The sequence below is a fragment of the Pseudophryne corroboree genome, chromosome 9, assembly GCF_028390025.1.
Source record: "Pseudophryne corroboree isolate aPseCor3 chromosome 9, aPseCor3.hap2, whole genome shotgun sequence".
Lineage (NCBI taxonomy): Eukaryota > Metazoa > Chordata > Amphibia > Anura > Myobatrachidae > Pseudophryne > Pseudophryne corroboree.
In genome coordinates, this window is record NC_086452.1 from 285,484,998 (window position 1) to 285,503,832 (window position 18,835).

General features: G+C 45.2%; 1 protein-coding gene and 1 long non-coding RNA gene across 11 annotated transcripts in view; one reads left to right on the forward strand and one right to left on the reverse strand.

The window, feature by feature from the left end:
- RBFOX2 (RNA binding fox-1 homolog 2) overlaps window positions 1–18,835 on the reverse strand; it is a 1,097,056-nt gene that overhangs the window by 631,520 nt on the left and 446,701 nt on the right. For 8 of the 10 annotated variants that reach the window (XM_063940327.1, XM_063940329.1, XM_063940335.1 and 5 more), the window contains exon 1: window positions 4,652–5,099. The exons of the other annotated variants lie outside the window; for them this stretch is intronic. In XM_063940327.1, the coding sequence (XP_063796397.1) occupies window positions 4,652–4,696 (45 nt within the window). In that variant the 5' untranslated portion in view covers window positions 4,697–5,099. Of the gene's footprint in view, window positions 1–4,651; window positions 5,100–18,835 lie in introns of those variants that run through there. 10 annotated transcript variants of the gene reach the window in all.
- LOC134958023 (uncharacterized) overlaps window positions 5,124–18,835 on the forward strand; it is a 291,797-nt gene continuing 278,085 nt past the window's right edge. Inside the window, exons 1-2 of the long non-coding RNA XR_010186835.1 lie at window positions 5,124–5,363; window positions 5,785–5,818. This is a non-coding gene — a long non-coding RNA (uncharacterized LOC134958023). The remainder of the gene's footprint in view (window positions 5,364–5,784; window positions 5,819–18,835) is intronic.

Genomic DNA, 18,835 nt, shown 5'->3' on the forward strand with positions numbered 1-18,835 from the left:
ACTTTGGGGGCCCCATGGCAACATTTTGAAGGGGCCCCTGTCCCAGTACTTCTAGAGATACACCTCTCCGTAGCAGCTGTTAATTGTATGCCCCATAATAGTGCTCTAGTTTATATTCTGAGCCATAGTAGTGCCCTAGTTTATTTTATGAACCATAGTAGTGCCCTAGTTTACGTTATGTCACATTGTAGGCCTACCAGTACCCATTATGCCAGTACACATTATTATTACACAGTACCCACAATTCACATTATGACATACAGTGCCCCTAGTTCATAGTATACCACACTATAGTGTATGCAGTCCACTTGATAATGTGCCACAGTGTCCCCAGTTCATATTACAATATGTAACATTATAATAACTTCCAGTTCATTTTATATCACATTACAATGATCAGGACCAGGGGCATAACTAGATTTATTTTAGGCCCTAATGCAAAAGTTGTAAGGGCCTTTATGTATCTACTAATGGTGACAAATGTATATAACACATGCAACTTTCACAGGGAAGGTGGGCCCCATAGCAGCTGCACTGCCTGCACCTATGGTAGCTACGCCCTTGATGCTGAGCGATCTGTGCTAACCAGTGTTCTTTATGCACATGCTAGGCGATCTAACTAGATCTTGTCTGCATTTGCTAAATATCTGAGCAGGCGCATCGCCATCGCTATGGCGTGTACACACGGAGCGATCTGTGCTTAATTTCTAGACAGATCGCTTAGAAAATAAGCAAAAATCGCCCTGTGTGTATGCACCATTAGCCCCAGCACAGTTTCACAAGAAAGTTATTTTGCTACAGCAATTTCTGTGTTGGTTGCAACTAGTAAAGTTAGTACCAAGACATATATTGTAATACAATGCACCATATAATACAGGTACAAAATGTATCAATTGATACAATTTTAAGTATAAACAGAAACAAATAATATGTTGCAAAGAGCAACAATGTGCTGTACGCTATGACAACCAATAAGATAAGGTATCAGCTTCCAGTAACAACTGAGCATCTAATTGGTTGATATGTGTTACAGCGCATCATTGTTTTTTTGCACCATGTGTGATGCAATATATGCAGGAACAAAAACAATGCAGTGAACAAATAACACTGCTTTTGCATTTCTCTCTTCATAACACATAATATATATATATATATATATATATATATATATATATATATATATCTGTATATATATATGGTTGCAGTCATATAAATACATAAACACACACATATGATAAGCAACAAACATGCTTATCATTAAAGAACTCAATTTTGATATAGTTTCCAAATTTACTATAAAAACAATAGTTATAATAAAAATACATTTAAATATTAAAACAGATATGTTCTGATATGCAATATAAATATATATTATTATTATCCTTTATAAATATAAACATAGACGGCGATATTCAATTGTTTATCGCTTCCGATCTCCCGTCTAAAGTGACATGAGATTGGGGAGGGACTATATTAAATTGTTTCTTTTTATCACGCTTGTCTCATCCAGAATGGTTGGGTTTAACCACGTAAAGCGGCTAAACCCAACCAAACTAATGGGCATGATGCAAAAAGTCTTGTTTCAGCTCTCAAACAGATCACTTTTCGCTCATTCAGTTCACCACCTCCAGGGGTTACGAGCTGAAATGCCAGCTCTGGCAGACGATCACGCCCGAACGGAACAACAATTGAATAGACAATCACTCGCAAGAAATCACAGTTCCTGTCAAATGAGATCACAGCAGCAAACAATAGGCCAGCTCAACTTTTCCGCACAGTGGAGATGCTTTGCAAGCCAGCATGCCTGCAGACTGATGAGACCCTTTCCCAAGCAAGATGCAACGAGTTTGCAAACTTCTTTGCAGATAAAATATCCACCATCCGGGCTGGAATATCCACAGTGCCATCAAAGGAGAGCCAAACTACAAAGCCTGCCAATATAAGCTACCTGCCTTCATGGACCAGCTTTGACCCAGTGGATGTAAAGGACACTGCTGAAATTGCTCGGATTTTGCGTCCCACCACCTGTGGCCTGGACCCAGCCTCAACCAAGCTTCTAATAGGTTGTACGGATATAATCGGTCCTGTCTTTGCAAAAATTGTTCAATGCTCTTTGCAGACAGGCATTTTTCCTGGACCCCTAAAGGAAGCAATTGTTAGACCACTTCTTAAAAAACCTAATTTAGATCCCGACTGCATGTCCAACTACAGACCGGTATCAAACCTTCCTTTCCTAGGAAAGGTTATTGAGAAAGTGGTTGCAAATCAACTGGAAACTCGCCTGACAACCCATGATATTTATGATCCATTTCAATCAGGATTCAGGAGAAGACATAGCACTGAAACAGCCCTGGTGTGTGTGTTAAATGATCTTCTGATGGCAAAAGACAGAGGTGACTGTTCAATATTAATCCTTCTGGATCTCTCGGCAGCATTTGATACCGTGGACCACGGGCTTCTGATTGAGCGACTGATACACTTCTGTGGTCTGGATGGCACAGTCCTAAACTGGTTCAAATCATTTCTCACAGGCAGGTCACAGAGAGTATCATCTGGATTATACTCATCACCACCAGTGCCATTGCCATGTGGTGTCCCACAAGGTTCTATACTATCCCCCATGCTTTTTGCAGTATACATGCTCCCATTGGGCGGAATAATCAGGCGCCATGGCCTGGTCTACCACTGCTATGCAGATGATACACAACTGTACTTGTCCTTTGCTCCGGGCACTGATAACCCAGTAGCAACCCTGAATGGCTGTCTAGCTGAACTACAGGAGTGGATGAGCGCCAGTTGGCTGCGACTGAACCCGGATAAAACAGAGGTCCTTATAATACGACCGCAACATCAAAGGACAAGACTGCAGCATAGCCAACCAACTGGACTTACACTCGGGGATTCAGAATTACAGACCAGTGATCATGTGCGGAATCTTGGCGTTGTCCTGGATGATGGCTTGACACTTAAACATCAGATATCAGCCACAATCAAATCCTCATTCTTTCACCTGAGGAACATAGCCAGAATCAAGCACCTAATTCCCTCAGATGATATGCCAAAAGTCATACATGCATTTGTATCATCTCGATTAGACTACTGTAATGCCCTCTACCTTGGTCTACCAGCAAAAGAATTGCAACGCTTACAGCTGGTGCAAAACACAGCTGCCAGGCTGTTAACCAACCAGCCCCGTTCCAGCCACATAACACCCATCCTCTACTCCCTTCACTGGCTGCCTGTAAGATGGCGAATCCTCTTCAAGATTGGCTTACTGAGTTTCAAAGCATTACATGACCAAGGCCCAAGGTACCTGAAACAGCTTCTGATCCATACTGCCCCACTCGATTACTGCGATCTGTAGATGAAGGACTTTTAGCAGTACCTAGAATCTACCGTAATTCATCTGGGGGTCGAGCTTTTAGTCATGCGGCTCCGACTCTATGGAACTCACTTCCCAGCACAGTGCGAGAGGCCCCAACTATAGAATCCTTCAAAAGTAGACTCAAGACTTTCCTGTTTACTCAAGCATTTCCATAGTGTCTCTTTTAGTATCTTCATGCTTCTGTATTTTATGAAAAATGTACTTCATTATTTTTCTGTACTATATTATGCTGTGTATCTGTTAAGCGCCTTGAGTCCTATTGGAGAAAGAGCGCTATATAAATAAAATTATTATTATTATTATTATAGCTCCGTTAGGCACCATCTTATGGCTGCCAGCAAGAGAAACAATTGAATATCGCCCACGGTATTCAAAATAATAGGGACCTCACTTTTATTGCATAGGGTCCTTCAAGTATTAAGGTAAGCTGGCTCCCAAATATATAAATATATATCAAATTGTACCTTCCCCCTTAGAGGGCAGCACTATTCAAGGGCAAACTACATACAGCAGTGTATCCCATTCCCTCAACAAATTCTGTGGGGTTGGGTTACCATTAAGCTTGTCACTAGGAGGTCACTGTCACCCAGGAGTTACAATCAATCAATATATGTACTATTTATACAGAATACATTTGCATATATCAGGAGTGGTAAAAAAATAAATATTTTTTAAAAATATATGTTAACTGTTATCAGTCCCTGTAAAAAAAACTATAGGCTAAATATAATGTTTGCTTATAAAAAGAGCGGTGGTACACTAACACTGAGCATTATGACACTACATTAAACTAAATCAGATAAGCAGGGGGTGAAGAAAATAAATACTATCATTATCAGTGTCTCGAACCTTTCAAGATTTTTTGCCGGGTAGAAAGATCATATTTAAAATGATCCAAATCAAATAATATGATCATTCTGTTTTTCTGTATAAGTACGGTATAAAATGATCACATACAAAAAGGTAACAAGAATAACATAAGGCCAACTGACAGGACAATAGTATTACACAGAAATTAGGCCCCGTATAACGGAGAACAACGTGATTTTAGAGCACATTCAACTAATCCAATGTTCTGTTACAGAGGAGGGGATCGCTACATACAAAATAAAAGGAAGAAGAAAAAAAACAGCAGATTTGAACATGTTTACACAAGTGTGGCATTTTTATCATGTAAACGTCAAGAGAGTTAAAACGAAAATGCAGGTGTATTAAGTATTAAAAGTTAAATATACAGTAGCTAATGATACAAATGAAAGGCCTTACCTGTATAACTGGATACGGATATTCCATGCAGTATACGCCAAACATGTTCCTATCAGAGCCCACTCTGTGAGCAACAAGCCTCGGCGTGGTGTCCACTTTTACAGATATACAGGAAGGCTAGTTACCAGATAGGGATTTCACAAACCAGTCTGAAAAAGCAGAAAGCTGGTAGCATGTGGGGAGCAAAAATAAATAAGGCACAGGAGGGCTCTTTTGCAGTCAGCGCTTGCCAAAAGAAGCAAAGAGATGAGGAGACCAGAGCAGTCTGGATCTGTATGTGTATGGGACAGCTGGGCTGGGAGAGAGGAGGGGTACGGGATGGGTGGAGGGGGAAGTAAGGGAGACAGGTGGCTCGATCAGAGAAGAGAAACCCCTTTGGCCATGTGTGTGCCTGAAAGGGACATGGAGGGAGGGATGGAGGATGAGAGGGGGTGGATTGGAACAGGAGCTTTGCTATTTGCAGTGTGAGACGTTCTGTATGACTTGCACCTCTTACATTCAATCACAACTCCTTACTCAACTATGCTCCATATTAACGCAACACCACCTGCCCCCATCTCCTGACAGCTGCTATGGGCATTGAGGCGACAAAGGGGAGAGAAATGCTCCACCTCCCCCTATCAGCTGTTCAAGTCAAACTCACAAGGATTAAGCGTGACCGGACGTTATATGGGGTGGTGGTTGAAGGAATCTGTTTGACAGACAATGGCAGGTGAGGCATTGACTTATAGTGAAGAACGTAAATAAGCTGTGTCTTCAGTCTGTACCAAAGCCTACTGTAACCCTTCCAGCACATTAAGGGTCAATTCAAGCGTAATGACAAGCTAGAACACCAATTTAGAACTTGTTACCTCTCAGAACTATGGTTAAGGACATGTGCTGCAGCAGATTAGGCTGCACTTTGGAAGCAAGTTGCTTGTACTCTAAATAAAGCATGTGCTTTAAATACACAAAAACATATCTTCATTTCATTGCTACTGTAAAGCAGAGATTGGTCTCTCTATAAAACAATGCTAAATCTTAACAAAATTGACTGCTTATTCATACAATTCTATTGTTATTAACACAATTTAACAATATGTTGTCTTACTGACAAAGTAATATGTTGGAAATTGCACTTTGTATTTTAACAGCCTCTTAGTGATGTCATAAGAAGCTTTATCACATGTAAGTATGAATATTTTTTACTTTTCATCAGCTATACTTTATTACAAGGAAAAGCCCATGTATATCTGTCTCTGCAAGTAAAGAAGCTATTTTATAGGGTAAGAATGTAGTGTTCACTTCAAAATACTTATACCCCTTTCACACCGCCTGAGGCAGGTTGCATTCAGGAGCCTGACACGGGAGCTCCCAGGGTGCGACCCACCTCAGGCACCTTTCACACCACGGTCAGCAGCCCGGCATATTGCCAGGTTGCTGACGTCAATGGTGACGCGGCGGGGGCGGCGCATGGAGGTCACATGATCTCCAAGCACCACCTGTCCATAAAGAGTGAACGGGAAACGGGTTACATCGACCCGGCTCCCGTTCACACTGGACAGTGAGCCGGGTTGAACACGAGTTCAACCCTGCTCAAGAGCAGGGTTAAAATACCGGGTCACTCGACCGAGTATTTCAACCCTGGAACCCTTTGACACCATTCATGAAGACTGGTTATGTGCGTTCATGTGCCAAAAACCCATGTTTGGAGGTGCTGGTGTGAAAGAGGTATTAGCACAAACCCTGGAATGATCTCAATATGCAGAAAAGGAGCAACCCAGGCAGTAAACTCACAGCCTCTCAATCAGTGGCAGATCTAGACTTTACTTTCAATGGGGGTGGTTTAATAACACCGCTCAACAACAAACAAAAATTCTATAGTCAAGGATATTTGAATGAATTTAGGGTAATTTGAGGGTGCTGATTCCAAATATGCCATTGGTTTTCCCAGATTGACTCAATTTTTTGAGACATTGCATATACCCCGAAATTGCATTTTTCCCATAAGCGCTTTAGACCTGCTTGTCTTAGTAGTTGTGGTTTGATCTTCATTGTGTACTTAGTGCATCTGATACTTTTAGTTACTTGTTTCTTCGTTCACAAACATCATTAAAGAGCAAAATTTGTTGTTTTTCCAGGCAAACATGAGTTCAGCTCGAAGATATTGCTTAAACTATCCTGATGTATTTTGTTAAATTTGTGGCGAATACACATTCCTCAAGCAAAGAAAAGACCTCACTGAAATTGTGAAGCAAGCCTATCTTGCATATTTTGGTATAAAGGGGGTCATTCCGAGTTGTTCGCTCGCAAGCGGATTTTAGCAGATTTGCTCATGCTAAGCCGCCGCCTACTGGGAGTGAATCTTAGCATCTTAAAATTGCGAACGATGTATTCGCAATATTGCGATTACACACCTCGTAGCAGTTTCTGAGTAGCTTTAGACTTACTCGGCATCTGCGATCATTTCAGTGCTTGTCGTTCCTGGTTTGACGTCACAAACACACCCAGCGTTCGCCCAGACACTCCTCCGTTTCTCCGGCCACTCCTGCGTTTTTCCCGGAAACTGTAGCGTTTTTTCCCACACGCCCATAAAACGGCCTGTTTCCGCCCAGAAACACCCATTTCCTGTCAATCACATTACGATCGCCAGAACGATGAAAAAGCCGTGAGTACAAATCCTAACTGCATAGCAAATTTACTTGGCGCAGTCGCAGTGCGGACATTGCGCATGCGCATTAAGCGGAAAATCGCTGCGATGCGAAGATTTTTACCGAGCGAACAACTCGGAATGACCCCCAAAGCTTGGTGATCAAGATAAGCCCTGGGCTCCCGACAAAGGGGTTTATTTACTAATATTCGTGTTTGAGTCGGTTTGGGTAGAGTTTAAACTCATTTTTTTATCGGGTGCATTTTCCTGCAACTTTTTGAATCTATCTACGGTAATTTACTAAGCTGCCGAGTTTTCTAATTTCGTATTTTCCGAAGTCGATGTGATTCATATTGTCAGGCAGTGTTTTACGGGAGTGATTAGTAAAACACTGCCGGACATAACACAATGAATCCCGTCCGTATCTGTGAGATCCGTGCAGGGCTTCATTGTGTACAGTATGACAAGTGATGAAACGGTTAAAATGTAAAAAATAACATTTGCGTGAGGTCCCCTCTCCTATGCATAACCAGCCTCGGGCTCTTTGAGCCGGTCCTGGTTGTAAAAATACAGGGGGAAAAATGCATAGGGTTCCCCCATATTTAAACAACCAGCACCGGGCTCTGCGCCTGGTCCTGGTGCCAAAAATACGGGGGACAAAAGACGTAGGGGTCCCCCGTATTTTTAACACCAGCACCGGGCTCCACTAGTCTTAGAGATAATGCCACAGCCGGGGGACACTTTTATATTGGTCCCTGCGGCCCTGGCATTAAATCCCCAACTAGTCACCCCTGGCCGGGGTACTCTGGAGGAGTGGGGACCCCTTAAATCAAGGCTGATAGCATTTTGTGTAAAAAAAGAATATTGTTTTATTTGTAGGAGAACTACAAGTCCCAGCAAGCCTCCCCGCAAGCTGGTACTTGGAGAACCACAAGTACCAGCATGCGGGAAAAGAACAGGCTCGCTGGTACCTGTAGTTCTACTACAAAAAAAATACCCAAATAAAAACAAAACACAGACACTGTGACAGGTACCTTTAATGTACATACATGCAGGGGTTAAAGTGGGGGGGAACGAGGTGGAACTGAGTTCCACCACCTGTAATGGTAGGGGGAACTAGTTCCACCATCTCCATTGCCCTGCACAGTAATTCCAATAGAAAAGCCCACCCCATCATCTGCGTCAATCGATGATACAGGCGGCACTAGTGTTGCTGATGAGCTGCAGCCACCTACTACTTCCTCAGGTCCTGGTGCCTCCATGGTCCTCCTCCATGAGTTCCACCACCTCACCAGGACCACTTTAAGCCCTGCATACATGCACACTTACATACATACATACAGTAGTTACCTACAGTATGTTGACACGGAGCCCCTCGGTCCTCTTCTCCAGTAGAATCCATGGGGTACCTGGTGCTGGTGTTAAAAATACGGGGGACCCCTACGTTTTACATTTTTAAGCTAAACAGACCCATTCCCACAGATAACCATGCACAGATCTCACTGATCCGTGCATGATTATCCAAACTTGCCAGGAAAAAGCAGGTCTAATTTTTTGCTTCTTTTTTTAACGAATCTCAAAAAATACACCCGCAATTCAGCATTCAGAGACAAACACTCAAATACGAATGAATAGTAAATTCCTGTGTTGTATGAACAAACAGCCGCATTTGACCGATGGTCTATTCATTTGTATTTCTGAACTTTGCCATGAAAACCATTACAAATACGACAAACTCTGCCTAGATTTGTGGTTAGTAAATTCCAGTGTTGACACTTAGAACAAAAAACAAACATCGGACAAAATCGGAACTTTAGTAAATAAGCCCCAAAGTCTGTGTCACAGTCACTTGGACAGATTCCCAGTTAATTTAGGAGACTACAGTGAGGATCAAGGTGAGAGATTTCACCAGGACATAAAAGTGATGGAGGAGTGGTATCAAGGTAGATGGGACAGGCATATGATTGCTGACTACTGTTGGGGTCTTATACGTGACTGTGACAATCACTCCTATAAAAGAAAATCATACAAGCAGCGGTTTTTAAAGCAATAAATGTCAAACGTTTACCATGTTTATTTGTTGTTTCATTTTGAGTGTCATGAGCTTCTTTTGAAGTGATTTGTAGTAATTTCTACATGCTAAGCTACACAGTTCTGCATATCCAAAACTTAATATGCGTTTTACTGTTTTTCATGGGGTACCCAATTATCTCAAAAAGTAGAGCCAATCTGGGAAAACCAATGTCATATTCAGAATCTGCACCCTCAAATTACCCTAAAGAGACTGAAAACTTCTTGACTATAGGGATAGTGTTGACCAGTGTAATTACCCTATGCACTTAAAACAGGCATTCTCAACCTCTGTCCTCAAGGCAGACAAACAGTCAAGGTCTATACTTGCTCTCCCCTTGCCTGTATGTAATTATGCACACATTACGCCAGGTAGATTTCCTTACAAACATTATGCCAGGTAGAGGCTCTTATACACATTATGCCAGGCAGAGCCCCTTACACACATTACACCAGGTAGAGCCTCTTATACATATTATGCCAGGTAGAGCCCTTTATACACATTATGCCAGGTAGAGCCTATTACACACATTACGCCAGATAGATTTCCTTACACACATTACGCCAGGTAGAGCCTTTTATGCACATTATGCCAAGTAGAGCCCCTTACACACATTATGCAAGGGGTGTGAGTGTGTGTGTGGTGTGTGTATTTGTTGCCTGACATTAGCCTCATAAACAGCGCTGTGCACTCTGCCATTTAAAACTGACCCCTGCAGGACAGACAAGGGTGGGGAGCGGACCACAAGTGAGATGTCAATCTCCCTGCACACTGCTGCTAGCTGTCATATAGACAGCGGACATCGCTGCAGTTATTATCAGCACAGTGTTTAAGGCACTGTCTGGACTACCCTGTTTACACCCTGGGAGGATGGTGCAGAGGAAGACTTCACTGGACTTTGCTGGAGGGGTCAGTAATGTTAAGTACCAGCAGCATAATCTTTAGTATCGCCATGATACTAAATGAAATATGCCGCTGCTAATAACTGCTGTGGTTAAATGGCGCCCATAAAGTAGATATGCGGCAGATGTAATGGTGTCCGAGTTTGCCGGAGGTACGAGATGCCGGACAATCTTGGAATTTTATTAAAGCAGCAATCATTTAAAAGGCATGGTTTTGCCTTGTAAATGATTGCTACTTTAAAAAAAGTCTGAGTTCAGCCGGCATCCCGCACCTTCGGCAAACTCAGACACCATTACATCTGCCACATATCTACTTTAGGGGCTTCATTTAGCAACAGTAGGTATCTGGTGACAGGAGAAGGGGGGTTGGACCACTGTGGATGGATGGACGAGGCGGAGAGCTGATGGATAGAGGCAGAGGAGCCATGGACAGGAGCATGAGGCGGTAAGCAGTTGATTAGAGCCAGAAAGTAAGGATGTCAGGGACAGGATGAAAAGCAGGGTGCCCAGGATGGTGAGGAGCCAGAGATTAGATGCAGAGGGCCAGGGGCTGTGGTGCTGGCATATTCATTATCGCAGCTGGCTCTTTAATGAGTATGGTGGGCTGAGACAGTGGACTGAGTCAGATCATCACAGTAGCGGTGTGGCGGAAGGACAGGATCCAGCGCAGCCGGCGGTGGCTTTTAAGTTCTCCAATGTGCGGGGCAGGTGTACGGGGGGCGATCACCCTATCTGCCCCCCATTAAATCCGCCACTGCTCTCAATTCGATAACAGCCTATCACAAGCACATCAGAAATAGGCGCACTACAAAAAGTACAATGTTGCTTTAACGTACTGTATAAACACGGGACTGTGCAACTACTACAGTATATCAGAGCAGCCAGTGATATATTTTAACGGAAACAATAGGACTACACAACATAAAAGAAAAATAAATTTTACAAGTATTTTAATAACCCTCTGAAGATGAAGAGGTTACGTAAGTTGACTTGTAGATGCAGAGTAAAATTACTAGCTTTATTACATTGTGTCATCTCTGCATCACTGCCCACTCTTAGGTATCATCCACAAACTAAATGAATTTTTATTACTATGATTCTAGGTAGCAGGAATAATAACTCTCATGGTCATTGTTGCAATCAGGAGCATAGCCAGAACTTTGTGGGCCCCATAGCAACATTTTGAAGGGCCCCCGTCCCAGTACTTCTAGAGAGACACTTCTCTGCAGCAGTTGGTAATTTTATGCCCTATAATAGTGCCCTAGTTCATTTTCTGAATCATAGTAGAGGGTTATTTAATGTTATGCCCCACAGTAGTGCCCTAGTTTCTTTTATGAATCGCAGTAGTGCTTAAGTTCATCCTATGTCACATTTCAGAGCTGCCAGTACACATTATGCCTCACAGTACCCCCAATTCACATTATGATATATAGTGCTCCCCATTCATATTGTACCTCATTACCGTGCCCCAGTTCATATTATATAACATTAAAATGCCCTCCAGTTCATTTTATACCACACAACAATGAGCAGTTCCAGGGGTATACCTAGATATATTGCAGGCCCCAAGGAAAAAGTTTGAAAGGACCCCTACGTACCACTGAATGGCAAAAAATGTATATAACACATGTAACTTTGACAGGGAAGGTGGGCCCCTCTCAGCTCTGGGCCCCATAGCAGCTGCACTCCCTGCACCTATGGTAGCTATGCCCTTGGTTGCAATGAACTTCATCATGCTTGGTTCTACCCTTCTGCCAGAGATTAAGGGCCTGATGTACTAAACCTTGAAAAGTGATAAATTGCACGGTGATAAGGTGCATACACACTAGACGATTTAAGTGGACGATATGCACGATAGGATAAAGATATTATCGTGCATATTGTCAGGCGTGTATGCATGATGAAGATAAAGATGCGCGCTTCCGCAGGTCTTTATCATTTATCTTAATCAACTGAACATGCAGTCCAATTTAGGCTATATCTTTCATGACTGCATGTTCAGAGATGGGAGGGGTGATGTCAGTGTCACTGAACAATATTGTTCACTATATCGTTCAGTGTGTATGCTCTAAATTGTTCATTCTGCTGCAGAAGACATTTCAAGGGAAATCTTTATCGGGTCAAAATCGTCTAGTGTGTACCTGCCTATACCTTATCACCGTGTAATTTATCACTTTTCAAGGCTTAGTGCATCTCCCCCTAAAGCTTCATACACACACTGTTATAATCAGGCAGAGTAGCTGATTTTCGGCTTTGCATTCTAATTACTGCACAGTGTATATGCAGTTCTCAGGGACAATTATTGTTTACAAACCAGTCAGGTCTGCTGTTCTTATTTAGCCTGCTGACTGAAAGTTATCCAAAATGATGAGCCGAGATCGTGCACATTTGTAATGTGTACAGTGGCATCAAAAGGCGGATGCGGGGAGTGTGGACCACACCCAGGTGTGACACCTGGAGGGGGTGACACCAAAATGTTGGATCCTCCGCAGTGACAGGAGCTGGGTGCTGCAGTGTGAAAGTCTTATACAGCACCTGGCTCCTGTCATAGAAGAGGAGCCGACAGCACAGGTGTTAGGGTCTCCTGCCCTGTGCTGCCACGTCGTCATGGCAACCGGGAGACAAGTGCTAGCGGAGTAACCTGAGCGCAGCTGATACTCCGGTTCGGGTCTTTTGCTGTGCAGTGGTTATAGGCTCTGTGCACGGCAGGGGATCCGGTGCTGGTTTTTGTGCTCACAGTCTGTGAGGTCTGAGTGGGGCGTGGACAGCACCTGCTTTATAAGGCCTCTTTTCAGGGTAAGCAGATGCTGCTGAATCTTTGTTGGTTAGTCAGTTCATGAAAGTTAGCCAGTACTGTGTAGCTTTGTATTTGTTTGTTGCTTACTGCAAATAGGCCTGGGGATTTGGTATTACACTCTGCCAATCCAGACCTAGCAGTAAGACTGGAGTCAGTCGTTTAGCTTGCTGGGGTTCTGTTACTACTCTGTGAACTTAGCAAGTTTGCGGCTGTATTCTAAGACTTGCCTGTCTAATCCTGTCTCACTGTGCTAGGTGTCAGGGGTCAGTTTAGTGGCAGTAAGCTAAAACCTGTGCACTGCAAGTGAGAAATAGGATTGTGGAGACTCTCCTTGTGTCTATCATTCCATCTCTGACCAAGGAGTTTACTGCCACACCCGTTGGTAACCCTTTAGGGTTTTGCTGTTGCCCTTAGCAACAGCATTTCGGGTTCTCTATGTATTAAAACACAACATCTTGCTTTTTCCATCTGTGCAGTTCTAATACAAGGGAGATACCCAGTTCCTTAGCCTCTGGGCTTCTCTGTTCACTTTGTGTGTATTTTGTTACCCTATTACCTTCTGTGTACGTTATGTCATATTCCCCAGTTTGTCTGTGAGTCCATTTGTTTTGCATAACAGTTCAAACACCAGTACATTCCTGCAGACACTGGAGTGCATAACAGTTCTGACACCAGTACTTTCCTGCAGGCACTGGTGTGCATAACATATTCAGCAGCCTAATACTCCTGTTGAAATTTTGTGGGAATATGGAGCATACCCCTCAAAATACGTTGCAACAGGTGGTCGATCAGGTGCAGGTCCTGACTCGACAATTTAATGATTTGTCCATTAAAATGCACACCTCCCAGGCTGCTGGTGGAGCTCCCGCAGCAGCAGCACCTGCAGGGGTTAAGGAGCCGAAAGTAAATCTCCCGGATCGTTTTTCTGGAGATCGCTCGCAGTTCTTTTGTTTCAAGGAGAGCTGCAAGCTATACTTCCGGCTTAGGCCTCAGTCTTCTGGGTCGGAGATTCAGCGGGTGGGCATAGTGATTTCCTTGCTACAAGGAGACCCACAGGTCTGGGCATATGGGTTGCAGCCTGACTGTCCGTCGCTTAAAAGTGTTGATGCTTTTTTTACGGCACTGGGCATGTTGTATGATGACCCTGACAAGACGGCCTCAGCCGAGGCTCAGATTTCGATCCTTAAGCAAGGGCGAAGGCCAGTTGAGGTTTACTGTACGGAGTTTCGGAGGTTGGCCCATGATACCCAGTGGAATGACCCAGCCCTGAGACACCAGTACCGAAGAGGTCTTTCTAACCAGATAAAGGACCAACTGGTACAATATCCCTTGCCTGATAGCTTGGATCAGCTCATGCAGTTATCCATCCGGGTGGATAGACGGCTGAGAGAGCGTAGGCTTGAAAGGGAGACTGAGATTTCCTTCCTTCCCAAGGGAACCTCAGACTCTGAGGAATTTTCTGAGGAGCCTATGCAGATTGGGGCTACCCGCCTCTCCTCGCGTGAGAAGACGCGGAGGAGACAGCAGGGGTTGTGTTTGTACTGTGGGAATAAAGGTCATGTGGTAGTATCATGCCCAGAAAAGCCGGAAAACTTCAGGGCCTGAGGGTGATGGGAAATATCCTGTCAGGCCAGAAGTCAGAATTTCCCAAGAAGACTTTTATCATTCCGGTGACCTTGAAGATCCTCGGTCAAACTGTCAAGACTGAGGCCTTTGTGGACAGTGGGGCCGACGGGGTTTTTATGGACCGCCAATTCGCCCTGAAACACTCTGTTCCCTTAGTACCCTTGGCATCGGAAATTGAGATTTGTGGGTTAAACGGGGAACCATTATCCCAAGGTAAAATTACCTCTTGCACTAGCCAGATTTCTTTGTTTATTGGAGCCACACACTCTGAAAAATTGTCCTTTTATGTGACTGTCTGTACTTTTGCCCCATTGGTGTTGGGGTTACCCTGGTTAAGGGCCCACAATCCTCAATTTGACTGGGTCTCTGGGGAGATTCTTAGTTGGGGTACTGATTGTTTCAGGAGTTGCTTGAGCCTTCCAGTCAGGCTCTCGCAGCTAAGTTTGCCAGGATTGCCAGGGTGTTATGCAGATTTTGCGGACGTGTTCTCCAAAAAAGTTGCAGAGGTACTACCTCCCCATCGCCCCTATGACTGTGCCATTGATTTGTTGCCAAATGCTAAGCTTCCCAAGAGCAGGTTGTACTCCCTGTCACGTCCTGAGACTCAGGCTATGGCAGAGTACATTCAGGAGAACTTGGCTAAGGGATTTATCAGACCTTCACAGTCTCCAGTTGGGTCGGGGTTCTTCTTCGTGGGTAAAAAGGACGGTTCGTTGCGACCCTGCATCGACTTCAGGGAATTGAACCGTATCACGATTAAAAACTCATTGTCACTGACCTGGTTTGGGAGTGTTGTGGACTCGGGGCTTCTTCCGATGACCGGGAAGAGGAACCGCCACTGGGTCGTAGTAGAGATGGCCGGATGTAGGTTTTCCTCATGCAGGACTAAGACGGCAGGCGGGAGGCCCAGAGGAATTCTTGAAGGTCTCCTGTAAGACAAGACTAGTAGAAATACTGAAGGCTGAGGTACTGAGATATTGGAGACACTGTGGTATTGGAGGCACTGAGGTGCTGGGAGTACAGGGAGTGCAGGGAGGCCCTTGGGGGCACGGAGGTGCTTGGAGGCACGGAGGTGCTTGGGGCACGGAGGTGTTTGGAGACACCGAGGTGTTTGGAGGGATGAGGTGCTTGGAGGCACGAGGTGCTTGGAGACACGGAGGTAACTGGAGGCACGGAGGTGCTTGGAGGCACGGAGGTGCTTGGAGGCACGGAGGTGCTTGGAGGCACGGAGGTGTTTGGAGACACCGAGGTGTTTGAAGGGATGAGGTGCTTGGAGGCACGAGGTGCTTGGAGACACGGAGGTAACTGGAGGCACGGAGGTGCTTGGAGGCACAGAGGTGCTTGGAGGCACAGAGGTGCTTGGAGGCACGGAGATAATTGGAGGCACGGGGATAATTGGAGGCACGGAGGTAACTGGAGGCACGGAGGTGCTTGGAGGCACAGAGGTGCTTGGAGGCACAGAGGTGCTTGGAGGCACGAGGTGCTTGTAGGCACGGAGATAATTGGAGGCACGGAGATAATTGGAGGCACGGAGGTAACTGGAGGCACGGGATGCTTGGAGGCACAGGATGCTTGGAGGCACAGGATGCTTGGAAGCACAGGATGCTTGCAGGGACGAGGGAGCTCTGGAATCACAGCTTCCGCAGGAGAAACGAAGATACTCAGGCACCGGATCTCTGCCTGGTATCCGATTTTAAATTCCCCGCCCTAGCCTGATTGGCGGAGCAGGCAGGTGACGTCAGACCTGCTCCGCCTCCTTGCCCTCGCTTGTGATGGCGGCGTCCTTGCTTCCGGGAAGCCGCCGGAGAGCAGTGCCGACCCGCCGCTGAAGCCGGAGACCGTCAGGGAAAGAGAGGCGCCGGGCAGACCAGGCCACCCGCAGGGACAAGCGCGGTCGCCGCTGCCCGAGGTTCGTGACAGTACCCCCTCCTCCAGGAGTGGCCCCTGGACACTTCCCGGGCTTAGTCGGATGTCTGGAGTGGAAGATCCGAATCAGACGAGGAGCCGTTACTTCAGTAGCCCCAATCCAACTTCTCTCCTCAGGACCATAACCCTTCCAGTCCACCAAGTACTGTAATTTTTTATGAAGATAACGAGAGTCAAGAATAGCTTTGATTTCAAACTCCGCTCCAGCTTCTGCCACTACGGACGTTGGCCTAGGGAGTGCTGAGTGGAACCGATTCAGAATGAGGGGACGGAGTAGAGAAACATGAAAGGCGTTAGGTATTCGAAGATGGGCAGGCAAACCCAGTTTACAGACCACAGGATTTAAGACTTGTAACACAGGGTAAGGACCGATGAACCTTGGAGCGAATTTCATGGTGGGTACCTTCAACCGGAGATTCCGTGTGGACAGCCATACCCTGTCCCCAACTTTATATTGAGGTGCGGCTTGCCGTTTCTTATCTGCGAAGAACTTGTACCGAACAGAAACCTGCTTAAGATTAGCATGAACCTTTCTCCAAATTTGTCCAAAGTGTCGTAGAGTGGACACTACAGCAGGAACCTCTATTATCGGAAGGCTTGGAAATTCCGGAACACGGGGATGGAACCCGTAGTTGACGAAAAATGGTGATTCCCCAGTGGAAGAATGAAACAAATGGTTATGGGCAAACTCCGCCCAAGGCAACAACTCCACCCAGTTGTCCTGTGAAGGAGAGAGATGCAAACGAAGAAAAGTCTCTAGATCTTGATTGACTCGTTCCGTTTGCCCATTAGTTTGGGGATGATAAGCAGACGAAAACTTAAGTTTAATGTGTAGAGTTGAACAAAGGGCTTTCCAAAACCTGGCGGTGAACTGTACTCCACGGTCAGAAACAATCTCTTGTGGCAACCCATGCAAACGAAAATGTTCTCGGATAAACAATAGAGCCAGTTTCGGTGCTGTCGGGAGACCAGTCAAGGGCACAAAGTGTGCCATCTTCGAAAAACGGTCAACGATAACCCAAACGGTGTTGCAACCCTTGGAACAGGGCAAGTCAGTGATGAAGTCCATGGAAATGTGAGTCCAGGGTCTCACAGGGATAGGCAGAGGACGAAGTAACCCTGCAGGAGGCAGACGAGGAGATTTATGTTGTGTACATTGGGGACACGAATTAACGCAATCTTGTACATCCTTCCTCATGGTGTTCCACCAGTAAGACCTTTGCAGAAACTTGTACATCTTCTGAGCGCCGGGATGACCGGAAAACTTGGAGTTATGGGCCCACAGTAGTATTCCTGGGCGGAATCTAGCTGGCACGGACATTCTTCCAGGAGGAGGAGCTGGAGTAGTTAAAGCAGCAGAGACAGAAACTGGATTCAGAATTAAACCCCGCTCCGGAGGTTCATCCTCGTCTGTGGGAACTTGTGAACGAGAAAGCGCATCTGCTTTAATATTGAGAGTCCCGGCCCGGTACTTGATAATGAACGAGAATCGGGAAAAGAAAAGTGCCCATCTCGCCTGGCGAGGATTCAAGCATTGTGCGGATTTGATGTACAGCAAGTTCTTGTGATCCGTGTAGATGGTAAACACATGTTTAGCCCCTTCTAGAAGATATCTCCATTCTTCCAAGGCAGATTTGATTGCCAAGAGTTCCTGGTCTCCAATAGTGTAATTTCGTTCGGCTGGAGAGAATTTACGAGAATGGAAGCCACACGGATGTAATTTTTTATCAGAGGAATACTGGGAGAGAACAGCCCCAACCCCGACTGAAGATGCATCAACTTCTAAGAAGAAGGGTTCCTCGAAATTTGGTTGTTGGAGAACTGGAGCCGTCATGAAAGCTAACTTTAAGCGAGAAAAAGCTACAATGGCTTCCGGAGGCCACAAACTAGGATTAGAACCCTTCCTCGTCAGGGCAGTAATGGGCGCAACAATGGTGGAGAAACCCTTAATGAATTTCCTGTAGTAGTTCGCAAAGCCCAGGAACCTTTGTATTGCTTTCAGGGAAAGAGGCTGAGTCCAGTCACGAATGGCCGACAACTTTTCCGGATCCATGCGAAGCTCCGTCCCCGAGATGACATAACCGAGGAACGGAATAGATGTTACTTCAAAGGTACATTTGGAAAGCTTGGCGTAGAGATGATTCTCTCGTAAACGGTGTAGCACCTCTTTGACTTGAGTCCTGTGTTCGACAAGATTCTTGGAAAAAATCAGTATGTCGTCCAGGTATACCAC